Here is a 14741-nt window from a genome sequence, read left to right as displayed (position 1 = left end):
TGACACCCTTGGGGAATTATTTTTCGTAATTTGTAGAGACTTGACTTGTAGAAGAAGTTCGTCTAATTGCATATCTATGGATCTGTACATACTTGATGATATAACGAAAAAAAAAAAGAGAAAGGGTGAGGTGTTTGACTGAGGACTTAGGCATATTGCCGAACCTCGTGTATTCTTTATGTTCTTTATTTGCTTGTCAACGTACTGAAACTATTATGAAAGGTTTGGAAGGCCAAAAAAGTAGTGGCGCTTCTTTGTGTGGTTGAGAGAGAGCCGTTAGGGATAGAGGGCTAACGGGTAGTGAGGAAGTCTCGTAGTGTGATATTGACCTTCACGTTATGTAGATAAATAAATATATACACATATTTGTATAAGAACATATTTTCAAGGGGAGTTTCATTTTCCTTATGTTTGATTTTATTTTGTAAATAATATGAAAGTCATTTTTTTTCATATTGTCACGAGAAAATTATAAAACACATATTCGAGATAAAGTCTCGTGTACCACCCGAATCTCGGATTTGGGCACCAAGGACTTGAGCCGAGTGCCATGGATTGAGCCCAATCTTGAGGGACTCGAGTACGATCTTGAGGCATGGGGGCATGTCCGCCAAGGTCCCGAGAGGACCTAAGCATGGGCAACATTTTGAAAAAAGGGCCTTTTTCCACATATTAGTGGATTAAGATGGCAATATTTTACCTCCCCCGTTTAACCTTGTCCTACCCTGCCCCGCCTCGATGGCCCTTGGCCGGCTCGTCGTGAGGAAGAGCATGGCGGGAGAATGACGAATTGGCGGGGCCCATCCCGTATAAGTTATTTCAATTCTGTTTATGCTTATTACTTGCAATTTTATCGTCTCCTAATTGTGCTGCGGTTTTTAATTGTTATATAACATTAATTAATATCATTGTTTTTTGAGGTTTTTTTTTCACTATTTAAAGCATAAAAAAAAAATTGTGTAACCTCGTTACTAGGTGATTATTTTTTAAAGCGTATGATGATTTGACAAGAAATCATATGAGTTGTTGATTAGTCGAATATTGATGAACATAAATTTTCAACGTGGGTCATCATTCCTTGCGTAAGTTGAACCAAATAAAAATCAACATGTAACTCGAGACTACCCTCGAAATTAGATTAATGAGCATAAAAGGGTGAGCTGCGGAGCTGCTCTCATGTTAAGTCGAGTACATGGAATGTCAAACTACCATGAAATTACACATTTAATGTACTTCTCCAAATTTACATTTTTGAGTAATATTTGCATTAAAAATGTAGTCGTGCGAGTTGTTTATGATAAAAAGGAAAATCGTTCCAATTAAAAAAAAGTAAAGATAAAAGGGAATATCGAGGAAGTGTCTGAGAATCACATGCCCCTTGTCTGGGGAGATTTAGTGGGGGAAGCAAAGACAAGACACTGTAGCTGAATAGCTTGTCCGCCATGCCAGGATTAACAACATAAAAAAGACAAACAAACGAACAAACAAAAAAACAATTCTCCCGATGTCTTATTAAAGCCTCGAGGGACCGATCCCCATGGGACCTCATCATGATATAAGCTCATTTTGCCACAACTCTTGTATAATATTTTTGCCTGATTCAGATTTTTTTTGTCTTCGGATTACGTATTTTGACATTTTAAAAGCGGAGCATTGCAGATTTTCATAATATACAAATATTGACACATGAATTTTGTAAGCGATTAACATAAACTTTACGTGGAAATTCATCATATACGAAATCGTTGATCTTCATGATTTTCACGATCAATAAATATGAAGAACGTACCTTTGTCCATAGCGATTCTTCAAGTGTTGATTGTTTCATCAGAAAGATGAAGACTTAGTTTCTATCCCTTAACCCTATGTATTTATGCGGAAATTTACATCTGATATTTTCATAATTAGTTGAGATCCGAATTACATTTCACATTTTGGCAAGAATTTCTTTTCTTTTCTTTTTTGTTTTCGTCGAGGCATGAACAGACAGGCCCTATTATAAAGAATAGATACTTCAAGTCAACTGACTTTCATATTATTTTGGCTAAGGTGCGTAAAAATATAAGAGATCGAGCTTCGCTCAACCAAAAAATCAGACACTCCCATACGAATATTGTATTGGCTACTATATGGAGACTTCCTACCTCCATCTTTTCGGATTATTAGCTCTCTTTGTAATGTTGGGGGATGCCTCTAAGCTGATGTACTTATTCTGTTTTATATTACTTACATTTTTCACAAAAATAAAACAATTAAAAATAGAGAATAGATACTAAAAATATTATAAAGTGTACGGTGGCAAAAAATCTAGAGAGAGAGAGAGAGATTTGTGCGGTCGACAAAGAGGTAGTGGGGAAGAGGAATAAAGGGGCGGTGAGAAAATCTCATGTTACCATAACGACTTTCAAGTTAGGTAGGCGAAAAAAAAATGATAATAACATTATCTTCTATTTATTTTAAGGAAAAATGAATATCATTAGAAAATATTTAAGAGAATATATTATTAAAGAAAATGCTTTGAGCTAAAAAATTAAGAATCAACTTAATGCCAAATAGGGACGGATCTAGAGAAAACATGCCGGGGCGCCAAATATCGTTCGCTAACGTACAATAGAGAATTTTTAAGAAAATCGAAGCTCATTTTTTTTTTAAATCATAGAGATATGTGATGCGAGAAAATTTTTATATTTTACTCATATAGAATGTTTCACAAAATAAAAAGCAAAGGATGCATCGCATTTCTAATTTATGTGTGAGTAACTTCATAGTCTTTTAAGCAGAGGAATAGCTCTTTGCTTTTTCCCCTGCGTCACTAGTTCTTGACATTTTAGGATTATTAACACGTTAGAATTCCTTTCTAAAGAACGTCTCATCAAATGTCATTGGGGTGTAAGTTTTCAATAGATTGTCAATGTTACCGAGTACATAACACTAAAGTTCAATAGTCCCATTCATGCCAAAGCATGATAACGGAGCTCGCAAAATCATTTCTCTGTTAAAAATTCCAAATACCACTTGCTGAATGAATATGGAATTTTTTTAGAAGATTTGGGTCCTACACATATTTTAAAAGATTGAGGGGGCCTTCGGGACGAGAAAATATTGGTTACAATAGTTGTGCCACGTCATATTTAAGATAGTCCATTCAGAGCTTGACAAGTATCGTGTCAGGCTCATCTTGTGAAAATTTTGAAATTTCCTCTCTTCTGTGTGTGTTTAGCATTCACTTTCTCTTCATCTTCTGTGTTTCTTTTACCCATCGAGCGTCCACAGCCACATGCCTAAAGCTCCCGTGATCATGTCTTCTGCGAGCTTGAGCTCAAGGGACACCATGGCAGCAACATGTCAAAGCTCAGGTGACCGTGGCTATAGCGGCTATGGCTGCTGCTACCTCGAATTCGAGCAAGCAACTTTAGGCTCAAGCTCGAACTCCGTGGTCATGGCAGCTGCGAGACTCCAAATTGAGTGTATATGCCCAGGAGTGTCTCAATCTAGTGGCCATAGACGGGAGTTCAAAGCTCGGGCCGCCATGGCCACGAGCTCAAAGCTCAAGTAGCCATTGCCACACGCTCGTTGATCTCAAGGTGGAGCTCGAAACTCAAGTGGCCAAGGCTACCCCAAGCTTTAGGTTCGAGGTCGAGCTCCATGGCCAAAGCGGCCATGAGCCTTGGGCTCGAGCTCGAGCCATGGCAAACCAAGAGGAAAAAAGACAGAAAAAAAGAAATCTCAAAATTTCTACAAGGTAGATACTTGTCGCACTCCGATTAGACTATCTTAAATATGACGTGACACAACTGTTGTATTCAATATCTCTCACATGGGGACCACCTCAAAATCTATTAATGGGGTCGAAGCTTTTTAAAAGTATCTATTTTAGTGATTACGATGAGCTAAGTCGGATTTTCTGTTATTGGAATCACTTACTACTTGCTTTTTCAAAATTGTGACATTCAAATTGTTGTGTGATCTTGAGCCTCTCTCATCTCAAAAGTTAGCCAAAAGGACAAGACTTTTCCTCACACTTATAAACCGACCACCAGCCCCTTCCACAATCAAAATTGACTACTAACCCCTTCCTTAACCGATGTGAGATAACCCCAACACAAATAATGGTTTGGAAGTTTGTGAAAATAAAGTGGGCGCCGTAAGCTAATTGGGGGCATTTGATGTCCTTATTTCGCTGAAGTCCCTAGCATTCATTTCCCCACCCCCACGCTAATTGCGAAGAGATTCCAAACGTGGAGATGATATCAGTGAGCTTTTGAAAACATCAGAGCACCGTGAACGAAGAAATGCGGAAATTTAGGTTTCTTTATCTTTCTTGAGATACACTAAAGCTCTCATTTTAAGTGATTTGGCAAAAAATTTTAATATCAAAATGAATTGAATAAAAAAGTTATGACATTATTAGTGTCCTTTTGTCAATTGCTAGACAATAAGTAGATGTGTCAAATAGGTAGGTCGGGTTGGGTTTGGGTCGGATCGAATATGGTCCGATCCATATTGACCCATTTAACTCGTTTTGACCTATTTTGATACAGTACAAATTTAACGACCTATACCCAACTCATATTTCTAATACATTTTTATATTTAACCAAATCATACAATATTTTTCTTTCCTTTTCTCTTTTCTTTTTTCTTTTTCCTTTTTTCTTTTTTCCTCCTTCCTCCTCCCTCCTCCGTTCGCCAATCGTAGGGCTTCGACGACGACCGGCAACCCGACAACCGGCTGCATCCTGGCGATATCAAGCTCTTCCGAGACCGGCGAGCTCGCGGCTCGCTAGATCCTTGGCGAGCTCGAGGCTCGTCGGTGGCCATACGACGGAGGTAGGAGGGTAAGGAGGAAAAAAGAAAAAAGAAGAAAACAAAACAAAAAATATAAAAGAAGAAAATATAAAAAATAAAATAAAATATTAAAAAATTAAAAACTATGATTTTTTTTTTAAATATTCAGAAAACTTATTTATGTCTCACTTAAAATAGTTACCATCGCTAACCCATTTACAACCTATTTAAAAAATCCATTTTGGACCTATTGAGTTTCTAAGTAACTCATTTATGACCCACTTTTAAATAAACAATCCATTTATAGCCCAACATCATTAAATATGGATCAAATATGAGTTCTAGACCCATTTTGCCTCCTTTACCTATAGGTCACCAAAAATATTTCACAATTTATAGAAACATAATTCAAAATATTTCGAAATTCACTTACAAAGATTTCCTAAGAATTTTTTTTTTTTTGGGTTAGAAGAAAATTTTCATTTCATTTAAAAGAAGGGTACGTGGCTTCGAGACAAAATCAATGACAAAACGTTACAATCAAGTGCAAATCTGAAAACTTTATCAACTTGGTACTAGTTGCAGCTACTCCCCCCTTCCACAAGAATGGGTTGTCATAACCTCATAGCATACTTGGCGGCTAATCAATGAAAGTCACATCATCACCATTGATGAGCACATGCTGAAATCTTTAGGCAGTGCACGCTCAGATTCGACTCTCCTAGCACCATCACCGTATATAGATAACAACAACACTAATACATTGAAAAAGCAAAAATAATGTCTTGTAAACCCTAGATCTATATCTAGATCGGAATAGAAGAACTCTCAAATTTAGATTTAAATATAAATCGGGAGAGAAGCTATCAAATAGTTATAGTTGATCGAAACACTTTTAGATAAATTTACCATTGGATGCAGTGAGAGAGCAGCCTTAGAGACTAGCAAAGCGCTTGAATGATGTTCACGAAATCAGCTAAGAAGTCTTGAAAATTCTTAAGATGATGAGATAGGGAGATCGACAAGGATATAGAGAGGAAAAGGGAGAAGGGGAGAGGGAGGTCCCTCTCCCTCAAGAACTTTCTGCAATGAAGCAGGGGGTTTGGCGGCTGTTGGGGTGGGTGGTTGTTGGGGTGATGGTGTGGGCTCTTGCAATTTCATGATGTTGGTTCGGGTCTTGAGATTTGAATGGTCACATTATACACTGTATACACTTAAATTTAATTTTCGCAGCCAACCCATGGGTTGATTGGTTATTCAAAGCCAGACTCGTGCGTCGAATAGGCACACAATACAGAAATGGACTGATGATCATGTATTTTCTACTATTTTCGTGTTTGTAAGAAAAATTCATCTTGAAATGCTATGCAAAAACACAACAAAAAATCCCCCCCGAAAAGATTCCTTTTGCGATGGAATATTCTCTTTCGAAGTTTGGCCATCTCAAACCTCTCGCAACAGGACAAGTCTCGAGAGACCTGTTCTCGTAACTTGATTGCTTGTATTAGGGTTTCGAGTTTGGTAGCTGTTTCGCCAGAATTTCTCTCACGATGAAATATTTTTCAGTGGAAGTCGTTCTTCGGCTCTTAATTGAAAATGATAGGGTCCATGTGCCAACTCTGGATAGGAAATATCCGGGCAAACATGAGAATCAACAACTTTAATTTCGATAGTGTTTTACAAACATAAACCGTATCGGAATTTAATCAACTACAAGGATTAGAAAGTATAATTATTACAAATGAACCAAACGTAGACAGACTCTGCAGGAATTTAATGGACGACAAAGCTTGATCACGTAATGATATTATGCATAATTTAATCGACCACACAACACTCATGATAGAGATAATCACTGGAATTTAATCGATGACGTGAGAATCTGAAAGTTACAACTAAGGAAAATAAAGTGCGATATTTTGAAAGTAAAGATAAAGATAGTAAATTTGATTGATTTGTGCAGGAGGCCCTTCGAAGAGTGCGATGTGGCTACATCGACGGTTATTGATAGAGGTTACAAACAAGATATTACAAGTGGAGGTTACAAACAGGATGTCACAAGAGACGGAGGTTACAAATGAGGTTACCAATAAAAGTTACATAGGAAAGTTCACAACAGAGGTTGCAAACAATAATCGTTTCTTTCACTACACTAATTTAACGATTTTCTTGACTCCACTATCTTAACGGTTGCTTTATTCCACAACGTTAGCGGTAACATTTTTTACAGTTGCATCCGAGATCACTAACTCCACTTTTTGTTGATTCCTTCAAGTTGTCCATTCACCATGTTATCGATAATTCTATTCATAAATGACCAAATCCTACTCTCACTGATTAAATCTATCGCTTGTTAATAGTAACAAAAAGTCAAATTGAGAATATGCACTTGCCGATAGTCGTGTACGATGAGAAATGAGACTATCTTCTATATGAGAATTACTCGATGCATAAGTAGCAATAACGGGATAAAACGGAGCTTAGACACTTAGGGTCTGCATGATAACCATTCTCATTCTCTGTTTCTGATTCCGGGAACAAAAAAAGATGAGAATCATGTTTGGTAACGCAAATAAATTTGATTCTGATTCTGTTCCCAGAATCGGTTTTAGAGAATCAGAATCGGTTTTAGAGCAAAATTCAGAACCAAAAAAAAGTTGGTTTTGGAAAAAAGAATCACTTTTGAGAATTACAAAACAAAATGAAATCTCATATCTTTCACTTTTCTCTTTCAGTTCTCTCATCACTTTTCTCTCAACCTAATAAAAGTAAAATTTAAAAAAAATTTAAAAAAATGAAATTTTTTTAAAAAATCTCAAAAAATTTAAAAAAATCCCTAAAAATACAATAAGCTTATATTAGGCTAGTTTGACTTCATTTTCATCAATTTGGGCCTAAATTTCCTAGATTTCATAGATTTTACTTTTCTGCAAAAAATGTCACATAAGATGATGACATCCAACATGTGGATGATGACATATATATTCATAGCCGTGCGTCACAAAATGTAGACATCCGCACATGGAGCTGAAGCTAACACCCACTTGAATTTAAGACAGAAGCTGCAAAATGATAGTGAAAGACTTGTACTTCGTATCAAGGAGGATAATTTATTTATTTTTGTCAGTGGATAATTTGATTATTCAGCTGCCATGTTTGTATGTATTTTGGACAATGCAACATTTAAAGAAAAAAATGAGTTCTTAATATGGGAACTGTTCCATGCTTCAATCGAACTTCAAACACAATGTATTAAAATTTGTATTTCATTTATGACATGCTAAAAAAAATAATGTAATTTAAATTATTTTAGTGTGCATTGAAAATTGGTCTTCAATTTAGGATGAAATTTTACAAAGTAACTACATAGTTATTTGACTTAAATAACAAAAAATAGGAAAAGAAACAGTTTTTTGAACTGAAATTTTGTGCAGTTATCAAACGTGTTCTGATTCTCTAAAATTCATCTAGGAACATAATCGGAAAAAGTTATTTTAATCGAGAATCAGTTTTTCGAACAGAATGGTTACCATGCACAGCCTTAAAGATCGCGGAACCGGGCGTGCTGCGCTCTCTAAATTCTCCAACAACTCTCTTCTCTCTCCAACAAATTCTCCTCCTAGTCATCAATAGCCACCTATACAGCATTGCAAGAAGCTCCAAAACTCATTCGTTGGGTGCCCATTCTCACCGGACTTTCAGAGATCATTTCCGTTGTTTGTTGTCTCTTCAATTCAATGCTGGCCCTCTCACTGAGGCCCAGACCAGCAGCCATTTGAAATTTTTGCTCTTCTTGGCCCAGCAGCATTGTCCAAGACAGGGTCTGCTAGCGGTGGGTCTCCTTTTCCTCCATCTGGTTTCTCTTCCCCGATGATCGACGTTGTTGACCGGAGCATCATCTGAAGGCAAGCTCAGTTCTTTCTTCATCCTTTTTTTTTTGAAAACCTTATGGTGATGGGTTCGGGTCGTTTCGACTTTCTTGGTAGTTGCTATGTTCCGTTCTCTGTTTGTTCATCATCTTCTTCTTCTTTCTTCTAATTTCTGCTTTTCTTGAGATGCTGTATCCCTCAAAAGCAAACGACACGATGGAGTCCATTTGAAGCAGCCCATTTTCATCGTGGTCGTGCTTGAGTCAAGGGTGAAGTGGTAGCTGCTAATGTTGATTATCTGTGATTGTGCAAAAGGTTGTATGTTGGCTTCTTCCTCGTCCGTTCTGCGACGACAGCATTTCTTGGTGAGGTCTCTGTGTCTGGGAGGTTACGGCAATCGCAAGAGATTGCACGACATAAGGTCGATGGCTTTTGATACTGAGGCTGAGAACATTCTGAGGGAAATTACTCCACCGCTTGACCCAAGTAAATATAAAGGCCAGGCAGGTTCGTCTGTAGCTTTGGTATTGTGTAATTTGTTCTCTACAACGATTCTTGATGTTTATATATCTGTCTGTTACAATGGGTTCTTTATGGCCTTGCTTAATTATGAATTGGGCTTTGTTCTTGGTGGGCAGATTAATAATAGGATAACAGATTCGTTCACTTGTTACACTTTTGCATCTGATAATCCTCAGTTGGCTGCTTTAGCTATGAGCTTTTAGTCGTGGCCATTTCCTGAAGCGAGGAATTTGAGTAAACTAGTCCTATTATTCTCTTATGACGTGTTTACCAGGCAAGGTAGCAATTGTTGGTGGATGTCGTGAGTACACTGGCGCTCCATATTTTGCGGCTATTTCTGCCTTGAAAATTGTTAGTTCTCTCGAACGATTTGGTTTAACTTTATAAGTTATTTAGTTCTGTTTTCATCAGTTATGATGTCCCAACGAGTAATGTGCTAGGAGAATACCAAATTTTGCTTCATTCTTGGCTCGTATTTGCTAGGTGTGGTGTAACTTTCTTGATTTTGCAGGGTGCAGATTTATCACATGTTTTCTGCACAAAAGATGCTGCCCCGGTTATAAAAAGCTACAGCCCCGAATTGATTGTGCACCCTATTTTAGAAGAATCGTACAACATAAGGTGAAAAAATTGTTGACTTCTGTTTTTACGATCTAAATTCCATGTTTGAGCAGATTTTTACCTCTTGAGGAATTCTTTCAGGGATGAGGAGAAAGAACAAATCTCAGGCAAGGTTCTTGCAGAGATTGATAAATGGCTGGAAAGGTTTGATTGTCTTGTAGTCGGTCCAGGTCTTGGGAGAGACCCATTTCTGCTGGTATGCTTCTTTGGCCCTATCAATCTCATTTCATTATTTATCTAATCTGTGTTAAGTTACCCTGTCTGCTTTTCTTTTTATTTGCAATAGCTTTTGTTGTACCTCAGCAGCACATGTGGTTGGTCTTTTGTTTCTCAAGAGTTTTTTTATTCATAAGAGCCTGACTTTTTCTATTCCGTCTGCTCAGATACTTAATTTGTCTCTCATTGTTTTATATCCTGTCACTCTTTGGTTACCAAACTGTCATTGATAATTAAGAGAAACTGTGCAGTGTGCAGTTTTTTTAATTTCCTATGAGAGTATTTTTCATACGAATAGGCATCACCAAGGGTAGCACTGAGACAATTGACATGCGTTTCTCTGTGTATGGAGTGAAAGCTACAGACAACTGCAGTACAGCCAGAGATCTTATCTAGGATCTTTTAGAACTGTTAGGCATCAACACAGTACAAATTAAGTGTACATAGATGATTACTCTTCAGTGAACTATGCAATTAAAAGAGATATGCTGGATTAAAATAAACACACCTTGAAGAAAATATGTTTTTTTCACTGCTTTGAGGTAGTTCAGCCACATAGAGAAGTGATCTGTATATTCTCTATAACAGTGTCTTTTAGTGAATGAAAAGATACATGCAACTGATGCCACACTTGTCGGAGACACAGACGTCATTCCTGTTTCTGTTTTATTATGACTGGATGTGGAAACACTGGAAGCAGATCTTCCTTTTTTCGTCGGTGCTGTCCTTATTTTCTTGCTTAGACTGGACGTCCTGCCAAAGCTCTGCCTGAAGCATTCCATGTTTTTATTCATGTCCAGGGATGTGTGGGTCAGATCATGAGTCATGCAAGACAGCGCAATGTTCCGATTGTCGTAGATGGGGTAATGAGCTATTGCTATGTATCTCCACCTTTCGGAATCGTTCGTCATGGATCTATTTCTGCCATCTATTCTTAAGATGGCCTTTAACTTTCTGAGCTGATCCTATGCTGTTGTGGCAGGATGGGCTCTTTCTTATTACAGACAATCCTGATCTTGTTATTGGTTACCACTTAGCTGTCTTAACTCCAAATATCAATGAATATAAGCGCCTGGTAAAAAAAGTACTGAATTGTGAAGCAAAGGATCAAGATGCTCATCAGGAATTGCAATTGCTTGCCAAACAGTAAGCTTATTCGTGGAGTTTGTCTGCTTTTAGGTTTCTGGAAGCTTAGCTAATGTCTTAGTATGTAATGTTTAGTATATTCCAATTTTGTGGTGTAATATGCTTAGGCACATTAATATTGGTTGTCTGTTGGCAATGCATTCACCTAAGTATTTGAGTGGCTAGAAAATTATATAGATATATATCTGTCTGTCTCATCCAAAATGCTTAAACTTCCCCTTACACAATGATCTTTGTTCAATCTACCCATTTCGACCTTTTCAGGGAAAGTCTTTTGAAATGTTGAAATCAAATTTTTATGTGGGCACGTGTTAGTTGTGAGAGAATCAACTAATATAGGTAGTATTCTATTTATATATGATGCAGTGATACTGCCATGTTGTGGTTGTTTTGCTGGGTTTGTGCTAATTACTGTAGATTGTGGAAATTTCATATATTCTGATGATTGTATTTCAAAATTTTACTATGTTTTGAAAAATGAACTAACATTAGTGGTTATTTTTTCAGGATAGGCAGTGTTACTATCATGCGAAAGGGGAAATCTGATCTGATAAGTGATGGTGACATAGGTATAGGATTGAACCGTACGCCATGATTCTTCTTGGTGTGATATTTTGCTGTCTTTTGGATGCGTTTATAGATCCTCCATTAATAGTGCTTTGGGTGCAGTAGGAAATGCTAGACTGTTTATTCATTGGGTATTCTCTCTGGACTCTCCAAATGGGTGTGCAACATGTCTACACCTCAATCCCGAATCTCTAAATTTTTTATTCTATTTTATATGATCTGGCCTGTTTCTGGAACTCAACAAATAAAGGGTGCTACAATAAGCTATATGGTAGCCTGGTGTCTAGAACTTGTTCATGCATTCCCGGATTAACAAGGAATTCTGTTTTCTCACTTGAAATTGAGTAACTATATCCATCCCTTTCCTGCTAGGATTGGATATCCAGTACTTTACATGTCCATAAGTTCGTAAGGACTGGTGTATCCTTGCTAATATGCTCCATATTGTGTAAGCAGAGAAGCTAGCTACAAGTCGTACCTTTTTCTTCCCCTATATTTTTAGGAAGTGCAAGTTCTTGATGTGCTCGACTAAATAATATACGATAGATTTAGAGGATTTAATATGTGAACATACCTTGCCTAGTTTGATGTGCTGCTACACCTGGAACCTTCAACTTAAAGACTTAAAAATACATCATTATTGTTTGTGAAAGTTTTGAAATTGAGTGTGATCTTATCATCTAGAGCTTCTTATCACAATGACAGAATGAAGTGTAAATCTTAAGTTTTGGGAATTTTAAAATTCTAAGCAGTGAGCTGTAACTTTTGTTTCTTCTTTAGCATGTAATTTAATTTTATTTGGGCAAGGTTTACGTTGTCCCTTGTTGGTCTTTGCAGTTAAATCGGTGAGCCAGTATGGTTCACCTCGACGCTGTGGTGGCCAGGGTGATATACTCTCTGGAAGGTGCATGACTTCTTTCACTTCAGTAACGTCTTATTCTAAGAATGTGCTGTGGTTCCAAGTTGTTTCTGTTACCTCATCGACATCATGTTCCCTTATAGATACAATATCAATTATTTATTTGGACTCGACTAGTCCCCCGAGAGCGGGGAGTAAATTTTTTTTGTGGATTGACGATTTCCAAATGCTTGCAATGTTGTTCAGTGTTGCAGTATTTGTATCTTGGGCTCGTCAACATAGTTCAGCCACCGGAATGGATTCGACCAGGTATTTAGCAATCTTACTCGCAGATTTCAGTTCCAATAATTGCAATCTCATTCTAAATATTCTCTTTGAATAATCTTCTCTTGTAGCCAAATGAATCCAACTGTGATGGGGTGCATGGCGGGATCTGTTTTGTTGAGGAAGGCCGCATCACTCGCTTTTGCGAGCAAGAGAAGATCCACTCTTACCGGCGATATCATTGAGTTATTGGGAAGAAGGTAGTGACTGACTCCTCGATTTGAGCTTTTAACTGTAGCAAAATAAACAGTTTTACACAGAAACTTCCATTCTCGCAGTTTGGAGGAAATTTCACCCGCATGTTGATCATGACAATGATGAAGTTGCGGTGGTGATGGCCTTCTCAAATATTTCTCGCTGCACCTCTTGGTGCCTCTGCTTTTACAAGTACAGTTTTTTGCATGCATCTGTTCTTTTCCTGTTCATTTTCCTAGAGTATTCCCCCGTCCTCCCCCTAAACCCTCCCCTCCCCTCCCCTTCCCCCCCCCTCCCCTCCCCCCCCAAAGAAAAAAAAAAAGAGGTATGTTCTTTGCATCTCCTTGCAAAGAATAATGTGGGACTCAAATTTTGGAATTCAGGTTGAGGGGAGCTGGTTATAATTTGAATACTTGTTCGAATCCTAGTTGTTAACACTTGAGTATTGTCTTTGAAGTCTAGTTCACATGGCTTTCATGTTGAATGCAGAGTCCTCATGAATTGCCCCCGGTCATCGGTTGTCAAGGTTGTGATATAGGGAAAAAAAACCCCTAACAAGGTATTCAACACCAAGAAGAGAATCAAAGAAGCAAATACGAACAGTTCAAAGTGAAACAATCTCAAGAGATCTGTCTTCTGGTTTTCAAAGCCAGGACGAAAGATCAACTTTCTCGAACGAAACTTTATTCAATAAACAAATCAACTTTCTTGAACGAAACTCTACTGAATAAACAAAAGGATTAAAAATCTCAAATTTGCACCCCCATGAAGGGTTACATAGGCTTTTTATTGCAAAATAAAGTTGCTGCTGTACACATAGTTTTAGCATAGCCTGAGGTTGAAGCAGAGACCTAACTGAGAATGCAACTTATACTGGCTACAACTAAGGATGTCAAAAGGATTGGGTTTTCATGATACCCGACCCGAAACACAATGCATATATGCTTGACCCGATCCGGACCAAGATCAAACGGAACATGACCCGAACAATCGGATCGGGTCTGTCCGGGTCGGGTTTCGTGTTCCAGATTTTTTTTTGTTTAAATCTGAGGCCGCCAAAAATAATATGATGTGCTTCTCAATTCTTCAAGTTGCAAATGAAAATCAAAATATCACAATTGAAACTGTGCAACATCTCATTGATATAATTTCGAGCTCATCAAAATACTAACGTAAGTATCAATTTGCGGCACAAATTTGGGCAACAATTACAACCTCAAAATGTTTTATATCAGCAATTGTGACTTGCTCAATTGCGAAAACATTAAAAACAATCTTTCTTACTAAGACCACAAAGAAAGGGGAAGAAATGAAGCAAACAATCAAGAAACTTCGCTATTTCCAAAATGAAGGACAGATAACATCGAGAACTTCATTTGAAAAGAATATAGTTCTTTTCAAGCAACTCACTTTAAAATGCTCTGGAATTTTGTGCAATTCATCTTCTATATTCTGTGTCTCATTGTCAGCTTGATCACTTTTATTAATGCTCCTGCCTCTTTTCTTTGCCGATTCTTGCTCAACATACTTTACCTTGTTGCAGCATATATAACAATAGCAATTATAACAAGTGAAACAATCGAAGCTAACAGGTAGAATATATTAACAAAAGCAAATAGCTAAACATAACAAGAT

General features: G+C 37.5%; 1 protein-coding gene across 2 annotated transcripts; it reads left to right on the top strand.

Annotated features, from left to right (window-relative positions):
- The first annotated feature begins 8539 nt into the window (after window positions 1-8539).
- Window positions 8540-13387, top strand: LOC115744835 (ATP-dependent (S)-NAD(P)H-hydrate dehydratase). Of its 2 annotated transcripts, none has more exons than XM_048280931.1 (12): window positions 8540-8692; window positions 8972-9163; window positions 9453-9529; window positions 9690-9799; window positions 9881-9995; window positions 10816-10878; window positions 10998-11161; window positions 11669-11730; window positions 12566-12632; window positions 12834-12896; window positions 12983-13111; window positions 13190-13387. In XM_048280931.1, exons 2-12 carry the CDS (start codon window positions 8977-8979, stop codon window positions 13215-13217), a joined length of 1065 nt encoding a protein of 354 aa, XP_048136888.1. In that variant the 5' UTR covers window positions 8540-8692; window positions 8972-8976; the 3' UTR covers window positions 13218-13387. The 2 variants fall into 2 exon arrangements, with proteins under 2 accessions (XP_048136888.1, XP_048136887.1); XM_048280930.1 differs by lacking the exon at window positions 8540-8692 and adding an exon at window positions 8727-8769.
- Window positions 13388-14741: the final 1354 nt, after the last annotated feature.

This window comes from Rhodamnia argentea, chromosome 6 (assembly GCF_020921035.1).
Source record: "Rhodamnia argentea isolate NSW1041297 chromosome 6, ASM2092103v1, whole genome shotgun sequence".
In the NCBI taxonomy this organism is placed as follows: domain Eukaryota; kingdom Viridiplantae; phylum Streptophyta; class Magnoliopsida; order Myrtales; family Myrtaceae; genus Rhodamnia; species Rhodamnia argentea.
The sequence above is the reverse complement of the archived record's forward strand: the minus strand, read 5'-3'. Positions and strand labels throughout refer to the sequence as shown.

Bases quoted from the DNA above. Each gene is read 5' to 3' on its own strand.
- LOC115744835 (XM_048280930.1), top strand. From the start codon at position 8,736: ATGGTGATGGGTTCGGGTCGTTTCGACTTTCTTG. The intron at 8,770-8,971 runs GTAGTTGCTATG...ATTGTGCAAAAG, and splicing joins GGGTCGTTTCGACTTTCTTG to GTTGTATGTTGGCTTCTTCC. The intron at 9,996-10,815 runs GTATGCTTCTTT...ATTCATGTCCAG, and splicing joins GGAGAGACCCATTTCTGCTG to GGATGTGTGGGTCAGATCAT.